Source organism: Panthera uncia, chromosome X (assembly GCF_023721935.1).
Source record: "Panthera uncia isolate 11264 chromosome X, Puncia_PCG_1.0, whole genome shotgun sequence".
Taxonomy (NCBI): Eukaryota; Metazoa; Chordata; class Mammalia; order Carnivora; family Felidae; genus Panthera; species Panthera uncia.
The window spans coordinates 59714737-59734683 of NC_064817.1; the positions used below are offsets into that span (position 1 = coordinate 59714737).

Sequence of the window (19947 nt, forward strand, 5' to 3'; positions counted from 1 at the left end):
GTGGCTCATTTGGTTAAGCATCCAACTCTTGATTTCAGCTCAGGTCATGATCTCATGGTTTGTGAGATCAAGCTCCGTTTCGGGCTCTGCACTGAGCATGGAGCCTGCTAGGGATTCTCTCTCCTCCTCTACTCTCCCCCACTCACAAGCATGCATGCACTCTCTCTCTCTCAAAATAGGTACGTAAACTTTAAAAAAAATACTATGTAGTATTTTAAGTAACTAGTCATCTAGATCAGTAGCTATGTGTACTGAGAGAACAAACACATCTTCATCACTATAATACTAGTATACTACTAAGACCAATAATTAGATTTCAGGGAACATTTCCTATATTCCAAGTGGGCATATTAGAAGCCCATTTAATGCCCAACATAATCAATAAGGTAAGTGCTACTATAATCCCCCATTTTACAGATGAGGAAACTAAAGCACAGAATAATCATACAAATAACAAATATTAGAGCCAACAGTTAGATTAGGTAGGCTGTCTACAAAGCCTGTAATCTACTACACTGGTACATCCCCCCATATAACAACCAAAATTACAGTCAAGCGTGATTTTGCACAAAGTCCTCCCAGTTTAGAACACATATTTCAACCATATATGTTTATATGTACTCTTTTTAAATTAATTTTCACAATTCGTTTCAAATCAAAATACTAAATTTTTTACTTTATTAGTAACACCAACCTTTCTACAAATAACTTGAAGCATGTTCATTCATATACCTAAAATTTTTGAAATAGTGATATAATATTTACCTTGTTCTGGGCCGTTGTTCATCTTCAGATTCACTAACTTCTTCACTAACTCCTGATTCCTGAAAATCAGAATCTTCAGAATCTTCACTGCTCACTTGAAAAAAAAAATTAAGTTATTAAATACTTCCCAACAGAAATGCAATTCACTTGATTTGTCAATAACTTCACATTAAAACTTAGACCACTGTGTATCTACAGTATGTACATTAATGTATATTTTAGTATGTACATTAATGGATATTACACAGCATATAGATTAGACCAGTTAATAATGCAAATAGAATTTATAAAAACTATTCAAATGTATTCCAACTATGATTATAAAACTATGGTTCTATATTAAAATATAAGTATTAATTATGTATGAATTTTTAAAATGTGAATTTAACTGTCAATAAAATATATTCATTATTACCAAAGGTGAATAAAAAGAATTCTGGTTATTCAAAACAAACAAAGTAGGCTGGCCAAAATGGAGTAAGGACAAATACAGACTCTCTGCCATTTATGACAACTAGAAATTATGAACAGAATATAGAAAGAAATGACCTAAGCACTCTGAAAAGGAAACAACAGCAGGCAGACTGGGGACTGAAACAAAAACTTGAATAATGATTCCTATAAAATTGAGGTTGGGGTAGTGACTATGGGTGTCATAGGGTTTTTTCCTTCTTTCTTTCCTGATTTCAACAAGAAGGCAGGCTGAATTCCAAAACTATGCAGAGGGTGCCAAGAGCAAACTGGGAGAACCCCATTTCTAGCCACAGCACTGAGAAAAAGGAGCTGAGCCCTGTATATCATGAGAGTAAATGGAAACCCCAATTTTATTTTTCTCTCAAAAATTTTATTTTTCTGTACCAAAATAGCCACTATGACACAGGTATCTAAACTCTAGCAGAATACACATTTTTCTAGCCAGAGGAAACCAGGCAGGGAATACACAAAATGAGTCTCAAATATCTTGTGGTGCCAGAAAATAATCCAATGCTCAAAGAATGATTGGGGTATATTCAAAGAACACTTGATCCAACTTGAAGGAGCTTCTAATAGCCAAAGCTGGGACAATGTGAGCAACAAAATGAACAACTGAATTACAACTAACAGAATAAAATATCTATAAATTCATATTAAGTAATGGGATAAATAAGGGAAAACAGATAGCTCTTCCTTACCATTACTAAATGTGTAAGTAAAGAAAGAAACAGAAAATAACCACTAGATAAACATCACAAAAACTGCTTCAGACAAGATGAATGCTAAAATTAGTGGGCTTTAGTATGATGAGAAACAGGATATTTGAATAGTCTCAAAGTATCTCTCCACAAGACATTAATTAAATATGAATAGAAAAAGATTTTTTTTTGCAGTGGAAAAACCCAGCAGACACCAACTTAACCAAGTAATCAGTATTACCAGTATAAGACATAATGTCATCATATAATTTCGGTGTAGGATACTCTGAGAAGGGTTAAATATTACTTTTGTGGTGTTCTTGTCAAAATGTTTAATAACCTCAATTTAACCATAAGAAAACATTAGACAAATACATATGGATTAACAGTCTAGAAAATAACTGATCAAGGTGCCTGAGTGGCTCAGTCGGTTGAGCGTCCAACTTTGGCTTAGGTCACGATCTCACGGCTCGTGAGTTTGAGCCCCGTGTCGGGCTCTGTGCTGACAGCTCAGAGCTTGGAGTCCCCTTCAGATTCTGTGTCTCCCTCTCTCTCTCTCTCTGCCCCTCTCCCACTCGCTCTTTTGCTCTCTCAAAAATAAATAAAAACATTTTTAAAAATTTTTAAAAAGAAAATAACTGATCAATACTCTTCAAAAGTGTCAAGGTCATGAAAGAAAAGGAGGAGAAACGGTCACAGATTGGAGTCTATCAAGGAGTCATCACAACTAAAAGCAATGTGGCATCCTAGTTTGGATTCTGGAATAGAAAAGACATTAGTGAGAAAACTAACCATAACCAAGTAAGATCTTTAGCCCACTTCAAAGGTCAGAAAATATTTTATGTGAAAAGTCTGATGGTAAATATTTGCAACTTTGTAGGCTATATGGTCTCTGTTTCAACTACTTATCTCTACTCAACTTTGCCACTCTAATTACACAAAAGCAGTAACTAAGTATAACCTGGTTCCAAAACACTTTATAAAAATAGGTAGACGGTCAGATTTAGCCTACAGGTATAGTTACTCAACCCCCAGTTTAACTAATAGTATTCTATCAATGTTAATTTCCTGGATTTGGTTATTGTACCATATAGTTAAATTTAAGGTGTTAAATTAGGGAAGCTAGGTAGAAGGAATATAGGAAATCTGTACTATTTTTGCAACATTTCTTTCAACTTTAAATTTTGAAATAAATTTTTTCAAAGATCTATATTGATCTGAAATCAGAATCTATAATCTGATCTATCTAAAAAAAGACATGGGTTAACATAAATACAGTAAAGAATTGAAAATGGGGGAAAGGGGAATAAGGAGTTATTGTTTAAAGAGTTTCAGCTTGGGATGACAAAAGAGTTGTGGAGTGTTGATGGTTGTACAACAATGTGAATATACTGTCACTGAAATGTACACTTAAAAATGATTAAAATGGTTAAAATTTTATGTTGTGTGTACTTTATCACAATAAAAAACAAAAATAAAAAAATAACTGCTAAGCAACTGGGAATTTGAAGAACACATGTGTCCATATGCACACATATAAATCCTGTCATTAAGCAAAATTCTAAACCTATTATTAATTTTTCATCACTTTATTTTGAAAATTTTCAAACGTACCAAAACTTTGAAAAAACTGTTGAATGAACATCTACAACCCTTCTCCTAAACTCATTTGTTAAATTTATCATATTTGTTTGCTTTCTCTTTGTTGTATATACACACACAGGTTTTTGCACTGAACCATCTAAATGTAAGTGCAGATATCATGGCACTTTATCCTTAAGCATAAGGATGCTGTCCTATATAAATAGCATTATCACACTTAAAAAAATCAATTTAATATTATCTGATAATAATAAAGGCAATAATTAAATTTTTTAAATTATCACCAAAATAACTTTTATAATTTTTTTTCAAATTTAGGTGAAAACTGAAAGTTCACATGTTGCCCTTGATCTACTAAGTCAGCTATTATTCTCTCTTGATTTCTCCCCATTGCCTAACTTAAATTTCCAGACAATACAGGCACAACAGTTTGTAAAACCTGAAAAGTTATGCAACTTTATTTATTTATTTATTTATTTATTTATTTATTGAGAGAGAGAGAGAGAGAGAGAGAGAGAGAGAGAGAGAGAGACACAGAGAGATAAGGAGAGAGAGAATCCCAAGCAGGCTCCGCACTGTCAGTGCATAGTTGATGTGGGGCTCGATCCCACGAACTGTGTGTAACCGTGAACCTGAGCCGAAATCAAGATTTGGGATGCTTAACTGACTGAGCCACCCTTTGAAATAAAGCCCCTTTGCAACTTTAAATGTAGTATCAATCAATATTATAATCCATATTAGAAACATAAATGAAGGATTCGTTTACTCCCTCCTACAAAAACAAATGAAAAAATACTTGGTAATAAATTATCCACAGAGGAGGACAGTGGAAACAGGTGACAAAAGACTTAGACTTTAATAAAACATTTCAAATGTAACTGTGTCCACTAAAGGGCTCTATCCTGATCTGAGCCTCAGAGGCAAAATCAGTATTTCCCCTTTTGTTGAAGATGCACAGGAATTCGTGTGAAGTTATGTAACCTACTTAAATTGCTCAGTTGCTTTATAAAATCTGAAAAACAAGCTTGTAGTCATGCTGTAAAAAATTTTTAAAAAACGCATTCACAAAGTGATGGACTATTATTTATTTAACATGAAAATATCCATGACATATTTAGAGTGTGTGTGTGTGTGTGTGTGTGTGTGTGTGTGTGTGTGGCGGCAGGGGGTGGGGTGGGGGAGGGGGTTCTCTTCTTCCTCTTTAATGAATAACTATTCAACAAAGGGCTGTTCAACAGCCCTTTAAATGTTCAGGATTCCAAGATTCTGATATCAACTATTTTGGCAATGTCAACTATTCTGGTAGTGTTATACATATACCATGACAACTCCAAAAACCTGGCAGTCATCCCAGACTTTTGTCTTTCATATCAATTAATAAGATCTAACAATTCAGTCTATGACTCCTGTCAATTTTCCTCTTCAAAAATTGTGCTTGGTATCAACTATAGCAATATCCTCCAGAGACACAAATCTAAGCTCTGAGTATAACAGAATAATAAGCAACTAATCTGATCATATTATATTCTTGGTTAAAATCTTTCAATGGGAACAATGGGTGGTTGTGCTGAGGCTGTGATTCATGAGTACTAGTAATGAATGTCCTGCGCCATACATGTTCATCAAGCTGTCTGCTTATACAGCTTGTATACTATAAACAGGCAAACTGTATGGTTTGTGAATTATATCTCAAAAGGGCTAAAGTACAAAAATATTACAAATAAAAATATTTTTTTTAATTAAAAAAAAAATTCCCAATGACTCTCCAGCCTCTAGAGCCTATTGTCCTTCTCAGATACTTCCGAAACTGCTTTCCTATTCCTAGTGGCAAAGAGTTAATCTGAGTAAAGTTTTTAAAATTTGCCCCTAAGAAACCAAAAGGTTTCTCTGAACTTTCTGCTAATTTTTCAATATACATGTGATTATTTAAGAATGCTCTACCCCAATGCTCAAATAAAATGGACACACCAAAGAGGTATGCAATGTTTACTCTACAGCCTCATGTACCCATGAATCAACTGTCAAGTATTCCAGTTTGAGAAACCAAAGCTTACAAGTGTCTCCAACACCTGGTCTCTGTCTTGGCCCAGCCTCATGTCCTGTTGATCCTTTCCCTATTCCCTCCTATACTTTCGCTATATACCATATTAACTGCTTCCCCTCAACCATGTGTGAACATTTTGCAGAGGCTTCTCAAGTTTTTTCTCTTCTTATATTATAAATCTTCACAACACATCTACCTGGTCCCCAATTACAACTTGGGTCTGCTGAATGAAACTTTTCATCTTTGTGAAGTCTCCTCTGGGGATAAACACCATCCCCTAAGAAACTAAGGAAATGTTCCCTTGTGCCACACTATACAATACCTCTGTTGTATAAGACACCTGTCATGGTGCTATAATTTCATGTAATATTAATGTCAATAACTCTTACTAAACCACTGACAGCCAAACCTGGTTGCATATCAGAATCATATCAGAGATGCTTTATAAAATATATGGATACTTTGGTCTCACTACCACCAATTATGCTGTAATTGGCTTGAGATGCAGTCCTGTAATATGTATACTTCAAAATCCCCAAAGTAATCCACATGTATAGCCAGGCTGAAAACCACCATACAAGACAATGATTTCCTTACTTATTTTTGTATTCTCAATGTTTATCATGATGTTGGAAACACATAAGCACTCAATGCAGAAGGATTCGGACTTTTAATGTAATAAAAATTTGAGCTGACTATATACAAGCTTTGCATATAATAAATCTTCCCAAATTAACTGCATTGTCTTTCCTTAGGAAGCATTATTTCTTCCTGCAGTTACAGACAATCCTGTATTTTTTACATAGCCTTTAAGTATATTTTATTTATTGTCATATGTATCTTTTTAATCTAAGTTGTGTATGACTACTAAAGATTAAAAATAGGGGTGCCTAGGTGGCTCAGTGTGTTAAGCCTCCAACTCTTGAGTTTCAGCTCAGGTCATGATCTCAGTTTGTGAGTTCGAGCCCCACATCAGGCTCTGTGCTAATGCAGGGGTGGTGCGGAGCCTGCTTGGGATTCTCTCTCTCCCTCTCTCTCTCTTGTGCTATCTCTCTCTCAAAATAAATGAATAAACTTTAAAAAAAAAAGACTAAAAATATATTCTTTGTGTCATCTCATAATTTTCTGGGTTATCTTCCCACTCTAAATTCTTTATTTCACTCTCATTTAAGAGAATAGTTTTTGCCAGTGTGCTGATATTCACTTAATACAGGTGGTCCAGATAATAGTTAAATTTCATTACTGTAGGAGCCCTGGGTGGCTCAGTCGGTTAAGTATCTGACTTCAGCTCAGGTCATGATCTCACAGTTCATGGGCTCAAGCCCCACATCAGGCTCTCTGCTGTCAGCACAGAGCCCATTTTGGATTCTCCCTCTCTCTCCCTCCCTCTCTCTCTCTCAAAATAAATAAACTTTAAAAAGTTTGACTACTGTAATTAGTTTATAAAATCAGTATATTCCTTATATTCAGAATTAAAATATCTTACCTTTCCTTCTATTTCTGCCTTTGGCTTCTTTGTGCTCTTTAGACTTCATCTTTTTTTCTTCTCCAGATTCTCCATCACTCACAGTGAGTTTGTGTCTCAAAAGCCTATGTCTGTATCTTGGCTTCTTAGATTCTTCAGATTCTGAATCTGATTCAGAATTGACTTGATGTTTTGCTTCTAAGTGGAGAAAAGAAATCAGTAAAACCTTCAGACATTTTTCCTTTAAAACCTGTTATAAAACTATTTTGATTGTTGAAAATTTTCATGATTTACAAAAAAAATCAGAGCTGTTCACTTACTTTGATATCACTGGTGATACCAGGCAACCTTATACATTAAACTTGATCAATTACTATAATTAAATATTAATTAAACATCACCAATACGTTCATAGATTTTTTTTTAAAGGTAAAAAATATTTTGCTTTAAAAATCATCTGTTTAGGGGCGCCTGGGTGGCTCAGTCGGTTGAGCAACCGACTTTGGCTCAGGTCATGATCTCAAGGTTTTTGAGTTCAAGCCCCACATCGGGCTCTGTGCTGAGAGCTCAGAGCCTGGAGCCTGCTTCTGATTCTGTGTCTCCCTCTCTCTCTGTCCCTCCCCCACTCATGTTCTGTCTCTCTATGTCTCAGAAATAAACATAAAAAAATTAAAAAATAATAATAAAAATCATCTGTTTATTGGCAATAACTGAAAAAACATGCACAACTATTACCAGATACTCAAAAAGAGTAAAGGTAGTAAAGTTTTAAATATTTAATAAACTTCAAATGCATGTATTATGAGATTTCACAGACAGATAGTCTTCAAAGACTGAACTGGTCAAACAATGAAATTATGACATCCTGTACTTCTCTTTGGAGCTCACCCTCATCTCCTGGGTTTCCTTCATTGTGTTTTCCAGTTCTTTTTTTTCCTTCTTCTGGTTCATCATCTGAAGATCCATCCTCATCAGAGGAAAGATTGGCTTTAATTTCTTCTAAAAGCATCTTCTTGGCAATTCTTGAGTAAAAAGACAGTAAAAAACTATATATTTGGTGGTGAAGTGTAACAAATTAAAAAATTTTTCACTATCAAAACAGAAATAAATGTATAAAAAGATTTTATACTATAAATAAAAGACTACCAAAGCCATGTTTTAACCTAAGCTACCAACCAACCAAAACTTTTGAAAGATGCTCTTAGCACTGATTTTCTTCCAATTCTAAATACTTCTGCAATATATTTAAAAATCTGAGGGACATTTCTACTATTTTGACCAATTGCCATTTCATGATGCATACTTCCAATCCTGTATTTACTCTGCAGCCATCATCCAACAGCTGCAATATCAGGCTCACAATAATAAATCAACTTTTCCAGACAAATGGCATTCCAAGGCAAAACTCCACATGAGAGGATCATTCAGCAAAACATATTCTTAGAAAATCAATGTGTAAATAACCACTTTCTTATGAAACAGTGCCTGAAACTGGTGGATAATATTTTTGGCACTTAAATTTCAATTTACTTCATAAACTCTGTTATGAAATGCAAGCATATACTATTCACTAAGTATCGAAGCAATCAGAAATCCCTAATAATATTCAAACGAGGGCAGATAAGAGAAGGGACAGGAGTGCTATTAATTACACACATGGTAAAAGAACACAAATTACCATGAGTTTTCGCTTTCCACGGAAGTAGATAGTACAGTAGCCTCACTCATATCAAAATTTCTCAAGATGCTCCTCAAAGACCAATTTGTTAATGGAAAAATCAACTGCTAAAAGCATGAGAAGATACTTCTTTAATACCATCTCATGTTAAAATAAAATATATTCCTAATAAATTTCCATGCTTATGCTAAAGGAAAACATCTGAAAATGTAAGATAAAAGCAATCAAGCAGCTTTTGTATAAGATGAGGTATTTTGCACCTGAAGTGTCTTTTTGATATAAATTCATAAATCACACTAACAAAGGAATACCTTATAGACAGGTTCAAAAGGAAAGTAGCATGATTCTCAGTTTTCCATGGACTTTTTTTTTATATATGAAATTTATTGTCAAATTGGTTTCCATACAACACCCAGTGCTCATCCCAAAAGGTGCCCTCCTCAATACCCATCACCCACCCTCCCCCCCCCCCCCCCCCCCCCCCCCCCCATCAACCCTCAGTTTGTTCTCAGTTTTTAAGAGTCTCTTATGCATTGGCTCTCTCCCTCTCTAACCTCTTTTTTTTTCTTCCCCTCCCCCATGGACTTCTGTTAAGTTTCTTAGGATCCACATAAGAGTGAACTTTTATGGGAAACATCCACTGTGCAATCAAGATTAACTCTCTAGCTCATCAAAAACTTGCAGCTTGAATCATGGAACTTCTGTTATTTTTGGATCTGAAACCCTTCTTTATATTTCTTAACATACACTCACATTTCAATCAAGAATTCATTCAATGGTAAGAGATGTTAATGCCTTGGTAATTTTATTTCAAAGGTACACTGTTCATTACTATTTTTATTGAAAGAGGTATAGCAAAGGCACCAAAACAGACTGATGCAAAATAGGTAATCACTTCATAAACACTTATTATCTACCTTTTGGTGCTTCCTTCCCTAAATATACAGATCGGAAATAGACAACACAGAGAGTTACCAAGTGCTAAAGGAAACCACAGATGAGTTTGCTTTTTTGAGGGATTTTGATATGATTTGTGTTTCAATAAAGTGAAGATTAGATCACTCCAATTTAATCCTACTGGAGTTGAGTTATAAAGTGTTGCTCTTACACTTCTAGATAAGTGGTTTGCTGACTTGGATTGTACACAATAAACATTTTAAAATGGGGAATAATCTAGGGTTGCCAACTTTTCATTTTGCCAAGAATAAAAATTTAAAGCCAAGTATCATTTATTTTCATCATGTTATAAAATAAAGACTCTTTCAACACACCCTCCACAAATTAGGAACAGTTTCAGAATGAAGGGTGGTTTAAATTTAATAAAAGCATCTGTCTAGGAAAACTCTCTAATACAAACTACATTTGTTATTTCCCATGGACAAGGAAGTGCTTTCTTGAACCAATTTCAATAAAACCACTCTTTTGCAATGAGTAAAAGTGGGTGTGTGTGCATGTGTATATGTATAAATATAAAGTGTTGAATAATAGATTACAAATAGAAAAACATAGTTCCACTTGCAGTTACAAGATGTTATATCACCATGTGGGTAGTACAATAATAACCAACAAAAGTACAAGTATTAATTTAGTCACACTAAAGGTTACTTCAATCTCTTGATTTCAGTTTGTATTACAAGTTCAAAAAAAGTCTATAATTCTATACTATCTATAAAAACCTGGTTGTTAATTGTAAGAAACCACAAGTTTTTTTTTTTTCTTTCAAACTCTAGACTCTTAAGAATACATCTACTAAATGGAAGGTCAAAATATGTAAACCTACCTAATTCATACTTAAGTTCTGGATTGTCATGAAAAAACTGAGAAATATGATACACATAAGATAATAAAATACAATTCTATATCAACTATGAAATCATATAATAAATCATGGAAAATTAAATGAGATCCATACACTGAAAAATTACATGATTTTTAAATGAACAACCTTCATTAAGAACATAATATATATAGAACAATCACAATCACTTTAGAAGCAGAAAAAAATTACAAAATTCAGAGAATGGTGATTTTTCTCCAAACTGAAAGTTACATACAGAATGATGGAGATTCCCTTAGCTTTACCTCCCTGAGATAGTTTAGTTTAGATTTACCCTCTAACACCTTTTGACCAATGAAAAACCTAATGTATAGCCATGCATATTAAAGCCCTAAAAAGAATAAAGTTAAATTATTTCCCTGACTGATGACTCAAGTCCAATATGTCAAAGACTCACTGCATCATAAACCTTGCCTATCACGTAACCTACACCTCAAAGTTAGAAATTTATTTGAAGGACCTAAGGGTTGAGGCTGACCTTCAACCTGAGTAGTCAGCAAACATGTTGAGATGAGATGTGTCCCATCTATAAAGCCTGCTGTGAGATGCTTTAAGGGAAACTCCACTACCTTAACTCTTGAGTCACGGGCCACAGAGACTTCAAGGACATCATCACTTGAGAACCAGCTGAGGCTGGCAAAACATCATTTTGGAGGCCTTGGCTGGACCCATGCTGGTATGCATGTGATGGATGTATAATCATGATCCCTAGTTGATTTCTGTTTGCTCTGAAGTTTCCTTTCTTGAGGCTTTCCAGGAGGTTTCTGAGAAAATCATCCAGGCAACAAGGTACTGCCCCCCTGGAATCTCAATGCTCAATATTACATCTTGGGGCAGGTGTAGCATCCAAAGCAGTCACGACTCTATCAGAAGCGTTAGAGGCACAGGCTGTGCCACTCTGTGGCAGAAAACCTGGGCAGAGCTGGAAGTAATGGAGCCACTCCTCCATTTTCCTGAAAGGGAGGGAAGGGAGAAGGGGAGAAAGCAAAACAATATGGGAGGAAGGGTAAAAACCCACAAACAATGATTGGAACTGGTGCATGAGAGAATCATAGAAACCCATAATCCAAACAAGCTAAGTCTTCTAAATCACATAATACCAAGATAATGTCTTATTACCCCTTACACCTTCATCTACTACAAGAAAGCAAAAATAAAATAAGGAATAAGCCCAACAATGCAAAGACAAACAAACAAGCAAAGAAAAAAAAAAAGAGAGAGACAAAGCCAAGAAAAGCCTTTAGTTATTCTGATCTGATCTAGAAAAGAGATGCATAATATTTCTTGTTTAAGTGCTCAAACAGGGAACGAAGTAAACTACCTCTTTCTGGTAGGTGAATCACTAATTCAAAACATTAAATTTCTGAAATAGAAGCAATCGAGAGAGTGATCTCTTGTACCATGGAGGTTTAAGGCAAATAGCTATTACAAAAGCAACACAAAATGTGAGAGCTAGAAAAAGGGACCTTAGAGTCCAATTCTGTCACTTTACAAAGGAGGAAACAGGCTTAGAAAGGGAAAAAGATGAAGCCATAGAAACAAAGCTAGTTAGTGGCAAAGCCAGAAGTAGCACCTAAGATCCTGAATGCCAATATTCTCTAATTTTAGTATGCCAGTGCTATCTATATTCTCTACTCATTCACTACTGCTATGTTTATTAGTACTTTGTGAATACACTATAGTCACATTGTTAAAGATATCTGTATTTCACTGATTTCCAAATATGTTTTTTGAAATGAAAGAATTCAAGCTTCGACTTTTAAAGATTAAATAAAAAAGGTTTCTAAACATCTTTAGTCCAGTATGCTCCATTTCTGAAATGCACTTGACAGGCCATCTCAGACACATCCCTATAATCTATTCTTTTATCTTTTAAGAGGTTCTGAAAACAGGTTTGAAGAAAAGTGCTAAATAAAAAATGCTATTTTAGAAGGCCAAAACAGTACGGTGCATCCATACACAAAGATGACAAAATTAAAAAAAAAAAAAACTGTTTACCTTTGTGCACAATATCACAATAGAATAATTAGTTAAAACAGAATTCTGAGGCAGATTACAGGTTTAAATGTATACTCTTTAGAGATGCAAAACAAGTATCTAAGTATATGTAGTGTTAAAATACCATACCATATTCAAAATGTTGATACATAAAACAATTCAAATGGCTACAGCCAAAAAAACATTGAAAACTTTTTGTGACAACAAGGTGGGGAAAACATATTCTACTAATAAAGTGTGAGGCATTAACAAATGTTATATACTTCAGGGTTAAGAAGAAAAACTAGGGGCGCCTGGGTGGCTCAGTGAGTTAAGCATCTGACTTCAGCTCAGGTCATGATCTCGCAATTTGTGGGTTAGAGCCCCGCGTCAGGATCTGTGCTGACAGATCAGAGCCTAAAGCCTGCTTCAGATTCTGTGTCTCCCTCTCTCTCTGCCCCTCCCTCACTCATGCTCTCTCTGTCTGTCAAAACTAAACATTAAAAATATGTAAAAAAAAAAAAAAAAAAAAAAAGGGGGGCACCTGGGTGGCTCAGTCACTTGAGCGTCTGACTTCAGCTCAAGATATGATCTCACGGTTGGTCGGTTCGAGCCCCGCATCAGGCTCTGCGCTGACAGCTCAGAGCCTGGAGTCTGCTTCAGATTCTGTGACTCCCTCTATCTCTGCCCCTCCCCCACTTGCACTCTGTCTCTGTCTCTTGAAAATAAATGTTAAAAAAAAATTTTAATGTAAAAAAAAAAAGCCAGAATATTTTATAGAATATGGAATTCCTCATTTTCAAAATCTGTATTAGTATTTTTTAAGTCTTTAGTTCAAAATTAGTACCTTGATATGAACCGTTCTATAAAATATGACTAAAGTATAATGATCTGTACCCCAAAATGGTGGAATTTACGAAATAATGATGATGTCACTAAATAATCAAAAAGCTAAACAGTTTGAAACACTTTTTAGTCATATGTTTACGATGTTTGCAGTTAATGAAAAACAGCACCGTTTTCTTTTTAGTGAGAGTACCAGAAAAATTAGTATCAAATAAATTTTTTAAAAACTCTTACAAACAGAAAAAAATAAAAGCTGTATGAAATTAAGAATGCACAGTGTATTAACAATTTATGCTATGAAGTTTGCTATACTGTTTGAATAAACTAAAATTACAAAATGTACATTCCCTGATTTTATGTAAAATTTAAGGCAGTTATGGAGGAAATTTTAACAAGAAAAAATTTATTAACATAAAAAATATAGAAAATTTGTTCATATTAAAGAACCAGTTTAATATTTTCTTATACTTGAAAGGCAAAAACAGATATTATTCATCTCAATTCATCCCAAACTTCAAAGTTAAAGACAAAGGAGACATATATTAAGTCAGAAAAATGGATCATTTTTGCTAACACTAGAAAATACAGACCCTCTTTTTGGGGAGGGTCTATTTTCTATGCTCTAAAAGTCCCAATATCACCAAAGAACAAAGAGCAGGAAAGAAAGGAGGGCTGAATATAATGTTTAAATCTTAAGCAGAGATCACTACTACTGACCATATTTCTTTTCTTGCTGAAAATTCTAGCATTTAAAAAGGAGATCTTATGGCAACTGCAACCAGTTTGGTTAACTACAAATAGATCCTATCTACTGACTAGACACCTATATATACTTAAATGACTTACAATACTTACCTGCACTATAAAATAAAGTAAATTTTAAAAGTTACTTTGAAGCTATCAGGCATTTAAAACCCTTACTCAAACATAAAAGTAAGTGAAATGCTTCATTCAAAATGCTACCTTTGTTTTTTAACACAATAAGGGATAACAAAAGCAATCTGGTAACAGGACCACCGTGAAAAAAAAAAACATTTCACAGAGAAACAATTCTTCCAGATTTAGCAAATTCCTATAAAGAATAAAGAGATTCTTCCAGATTTAGCAAATTCGTATAAAGAATAAAGACACGTGTAGAAGATAAACATTCTGAAAAGTGTTTAAAATGGAAACCAAATGAAGTCTTTTGTTAAGGAACTTGAGATATACTCAACCTTTTAAACATTGCTGAAATCAGGTAAACAATCATTAAATATCTTCATTAGCATGAACAACATCCAGGAACAATTAATTACTTCTGAGAATATGCTGAATTAATAGTACAGAACCTTCATCAACAGAATATCCACACCAAGCTAGTAGGGAGAAAACAATCATTTGTATATTTTCCAGTTGAAAAGCAAGGTATTACCAAATAACAAAATAATCGGAAACTTTTAAGGCAACAGTGTAGTCCCACTATAATTAAGTGGAACTTCTATTAACAATGGACAATTCCTTTAAGCAATCTCCATGTCAAATTTTGCTTCTATGTAGTAAGTATTTAGCCCCACTGAGAAAGAAATTATGAGAAAAACTGGAATATTATTAGATCCAATTAAGCATTCTTCAATTATAAGGTAAATATTTGTATGTGTGTGCCAGGGAAGGGTATCCATATAAAATCTCAGTTTTTAGTCAAAATTGGAATAAAGAAAGAATGCTTATTTAGAAAACAATCTCCAAATAAAGAATATTCTGAAAATAATTCCTTTTTGGAGAGAATGGAGTCTTCACTGATTGTGTAGTATGCAACCTCTAAAGACAAGCCTAGTTTAATGATCCTCAACACAAACACTGTTAAACTTGAACAAACTACCATCTTGCCTCTTGAGACTAATTCACAGTGCAGGTATACGAATATAGGACACTAGAAAATGTTTGGTCAAAATATACCTATTAAGGAATCGTAACACATTTTCAATGCCAACTAACTATAGAAATGCAACAGTAATCAAATTACATGAATAAATGTTGTTTAAATGAAAGAACCAATTTAAAACACAACAGGTATTTGAAAGACAACATTAACATAATGGCATATTCAAATAACTGACTTTTAAAATTACATGTATAATTTAAATAACCTAACAAACTGTTTTGTATTCTTCTCCCTTTCAAAAAGTATATAAAGTCTAAGCTATAAAATTCTAAGTAAATTATCAATTATACAAAATTCAACATATAAAGTTAGTCTATTTATTTTTCTAAAAAGTTCAACCAAAGAAAGTTAAACTGTCAATCAACCTACAATACTTTGTCATTGTTTATTAAATACTATTAAACAGAAATTAATTTACACGTTAGACCACTCTATCTCACAGTAGCATGCATTTACTTTCAAATATGAATGGTGCCACATAAGAGTATGCTAAAATAACAAATTTACATATTCATACTTAATAAAATATTCAGTACATGGCTAATTTTTTTAAATGACCTCAAAAGCTATCATAGCTTTAAAACAGAAAACACACAGATAAGTGTGTGTATATATATATATTCATATGTAAGCTGGCTACAAACTACCTTCCATATCTTGATTTTAACAAAATCTTTCAACTTCCATGAAAAGATACATAATTAAAATTAAATGCTTGAACAAGAAAAAGTTTTACAGAAATTTATTGCATCCAAACAGTTAAGCCATGGCATTAATACACTATTTACCTCTCCATAAATATCAACACTGAAAAGGTATTAACAACATTGCTAAAAAGTCAAAGCATATGAAATGTATACAAAATTTATACACAATTACACAATTGTGTACAAATTTACACAAAATTACAACATGCTGCGTACTAAAATACATCCGACTCAAAAATGTGAAATTGGTAAAAATAATTCCAAGAATTAATTGTGATCTGCAAACAAATTTTTAAAATTTGCTTAGTGCATATTCAAATATACTCAAATACATCATCTATGCTAAAATAGTTCCAGATGGTATTTGTATCCCCACGATGGGTATTAGATACCTCTTTGGTATGTTCAATATGAAATAAATTATTAATGGTGTATTTTATAAAGGCACATTAAAGTAAGTATAAAGAAAAACATGTTCAAGATAAAATTCAATTCTTCTCAAAAGTACTCAACAGGGTTGTATTTCTTAATCACAAATACAAGATGGAATTAACTATACCTTCCAATATAATACTTGCCAGTTACAGAGATATAATCAAACTTAAAAGATGAAAATATTTATATTTTGACAGGTTCTAACACAAATATAAAATTATCATACCTTAATGACACTCTCATCTGGTGGCTAAATATGAGATTAAGGTTCATCACTCATAGTTAAATTAGAATATAGCATGTTTTAAATATTATTAGCCTTTCAATAATATTGGAGTCCTTGTGGTTTACAGGAAAACAAATTAGTAATATAAATAGAGGAACTAAAGCATTTTAAAAGACAAGTTTTTAAATGCTTCCATAATCTATGATCATGTACTATAAAACTTGCTGAGGAATAACATGTAGGCCTTTACCATTCCATTCTCAACCCCACCCCATCTCATAAAATAACTAGGTATGTATATATTTAATTTTTATATACTAGGTAAGCAGCAACTGAGTCATTGTGTCCATGATTAATCTCTCTTTAAAAGTACAAAATAAAATTGTTCATTTACCAAAAGAAAAACATTCTATTGGGAGAATGCTGATCTTGGAAACAGAAAACCCTATCAGCAACAACAAGATACAGAAAACAGAGCTAGAAAACAGCTGGCCCCACAGCATTTACTAACTCAAAGTTAATTTCTTACAAAATTATGACACAAAAATTACATGTATATTTTCAAATTTTCTTAATATCATAACTTACTATTAGGAATAAATGGATGGTTAATATAGTGTTCTTTAGTAAAACAATCAAATCTATCATTGATATTTGGTGCCAGAATTAATCACAGAAAATTTCATCCCATCTTTTCATTTTAGAAATCAGAAAATTTTGGCAGAGTAGTTAAGTCACTTGCGCATAATCACACAGACAGTTGTTAGAGAAGTTAGAACTAGAAATCAGATATTCTTATCCCCATTATTCCCAAATTCCACCTACTACACCACATTAAGTTGTCGAAGTTTTGCGTAGGATACACTATATTCCAGGAAGGGTTTAAAGGACAGGTAAAAAAATTTAGGGTTATATTCTTTAATACATTCATTTTCATTATTCTTCATTGTTAGGATATGGGTATGTCTTTGTATTTTTTTCTACTCCTACCATCCCTTAGATTAAGTGAATATGTACAGGCTACACTGTTTACTTTTAAATCAGCTGTTTAAGTTTTATTAAAGTTAATACCACCATACTATCTATTTTATGAGAAAAATAGTTAAAATCCAAATCACTCTGGACACTTTGTATATTGATACTTATTTTGAAAACAATTTCTTAATCTTACATATCTGAGCAATCTCCTTTCTTTCACTTTGAATTGGTCTTAATAAATAGGACCACCATATTAGATGGCAATTAAAAACAAAAATCAAATACTGAGGAGATGTCTGTTGTCACCAATTTATTGAAATGATTTACTTTCATCAATAAAATAATTTGCTGAAATTAAAATATTCTCAAAGAATTATCACAGTTTACATGGGAACATAAAATTGACAGTGCTGTTTTTATAACACACCCTATGCTAGGTGTGTTAATATTTGTATTTACTTTCTCTTAAGGTTTATGAGTTTTAGCCCATTTTCTGGCCTTTCAAACTTGCAGGAAGACTGTGAGCGAGTCTTTCTAAGGCAGGCACTCCTGGTTTTTACAACCTGCTTGCGGTTCCGTTGCTGCTGTTTGTGCCCACGCCTAGGGTGTGTTATAATCTTTTTTAAGTCCTTACAGATGGAATCATACCTATTCTCAGGATCATTGTCGTCATCATCATCATCCACCGTGACAGGCACTGATTTAGATAAGGCTTCATCTCCTTGAGGGGAAAAAAGTGTACTTAAAATTAGGTTTGAATTATCTATATAAATAAAACCATGTAAAATAAAACTGAAAGCTAAAAAGTTTAAAACAACTAGTGGGTTCTAAACTGTACTCTGAATCCAAAACATGAGTAAAAAAAAATTTATAGAAAAAACACAATGGGGAATTTATGAAGTGCCAGCAGTAACACAATAGTTGTATCTTATATATTTCAAAGTTCCTTCCCAGAATACAAGTTTTTTTTTTTAATATATGAAGTTTATTGTCAAATTGGTTTCCATACAACACCCAGTGCTTATCCCAAAAGGTGCCCTCCTCAATACCCATCGCCTACCCTCCCCTCCCTCCCACCTCCCATCAACCCTCAGTTTGTTCTCAGTTTTTAAGAGTCTCTTATGCTTTGGCTCTCTTCCACTCTAACCTTTTTTTTTCCTTCCCCTCCCCCATGGGTTTCTGTTAAGTTTCTCAGGATCCACGTAAGAGTGAAACCATATGGTATCTGTCTTTCTCTGTATGGCTTATTTCACTTAGCATAACACTCTCCAGTTCCATCCACGTTGCTACAAAGGGCCATATTTCATTCTTTCTCATTGCCACATAGTACTCCAGTAACCACAATTTCTTTATCCATTCATCAGTTGATGGACATTTAGGCTCTTTCCATAATTTGGCCATTGTTGAGAATGCTGCTATAAACATTGGAGTGCAAGTGCCCCTATGCATCAGCACTCCTGAATTCCTTGGGTAAATTCCTAGCAGTGCTATTGCTGGGTCATAGGGTAGGTCTATCTTCAATTTTTTGAGGAACCTCCACACTGTTTTCCAGAGTGGCTGCACCAATTTGCATTCCCACCAACAGTGCAAGAGGGTTCCCGTTTCTCCACATCCTCTCCAGCATCTATAGTCTCCTGATTTGTTCATTTTGGCCACTCTGACTGGCGTGAGGTGATATCTGAGTGTGGTTTTGATTTGTATTTCCCTGATGAGGAGCGACGTTGAGCATCTTTTCATGTGCCTGTTGGCCATCTGGATGTCTTCTTTAGAGAAGTGTCTATGCATGTTTTCTGCCCATTTCTTCACTGGATTATTTGGTTTTTGGGGTGGAATCTGTATTGTATTCATGAGTAGAATTACCAAGAGATATATTCAAGTACAGTAAAACCGATTCCTTATAAAAAGCTACACTGCTGGGGCACCTGGGTGGCTCAGTCAGTTAAGTGTCCAACTTCAGCTCAGGTCATGATCTCACGGTCCATGAGTTCAAGCCCCACGTCGGGCTCTGTGCTGTCAGCTCAGAGCCTGGAGCCTGCTTCAGATTCTGTGTCTCCCTCTCTCTCTGCCCCTCCCCCACTCATGCTCTGTCTCTATCAAAAAATGAATAAACATTAAAAAAAATATTTTTTAAAAAGCTACACTGCTATCCTTTGACTAAAAATCTAAAGTGGCTGGAGCACCTGAGTGGTTCGGTGAGTTGAGCATTGCACCCCTGATTTTGGCTCAGGTCATGATCTCACAGTTCCTGAGATCAAGCCCTGCATCAGGCTCTGTGCTGAACGTGGACCCTGCTT

At 34.1% G+C, this 19947-nt stretch overlaps 1 protein-coding gene across 8 annotated transcripts in view; it reads right to left on the minus strand.

Moving 5' to 3' along the window:
• The window catches only part of ATRX (ATRX chromatin remodeler), a 314554-nt gene that overhangs the window by 190189 nt on the left and 104418 nt on the right, over nucleotides 1-19947 (minus strand). For all 8 annotated transcript variants that reach the window (XM_049643991.1, XM_049643990.1, XM_049643987.1 and 5 more), the window contains 4 exons: nucleotides 18302-18374; nucleotides 7937-8070; nucleotides 7070-7246; nucleotides 766-859 (listed from right to left, as the gene is read on the minus strand). In XM_049643991.1, coding sequence (XP_049499948.1) covers nucleotides 766-859; nucleotides 7070-7246; nucleotides 7937-8070; nucleotides 18302-18374 — 478 coding nt within the window. The remainder of the gene's footprint in view (nucleotides 1-765; nucleotides 860-7069; nucleotides 7247-7936; nucleotides 8071-18301; nucleotides 18375-19947) is intronic.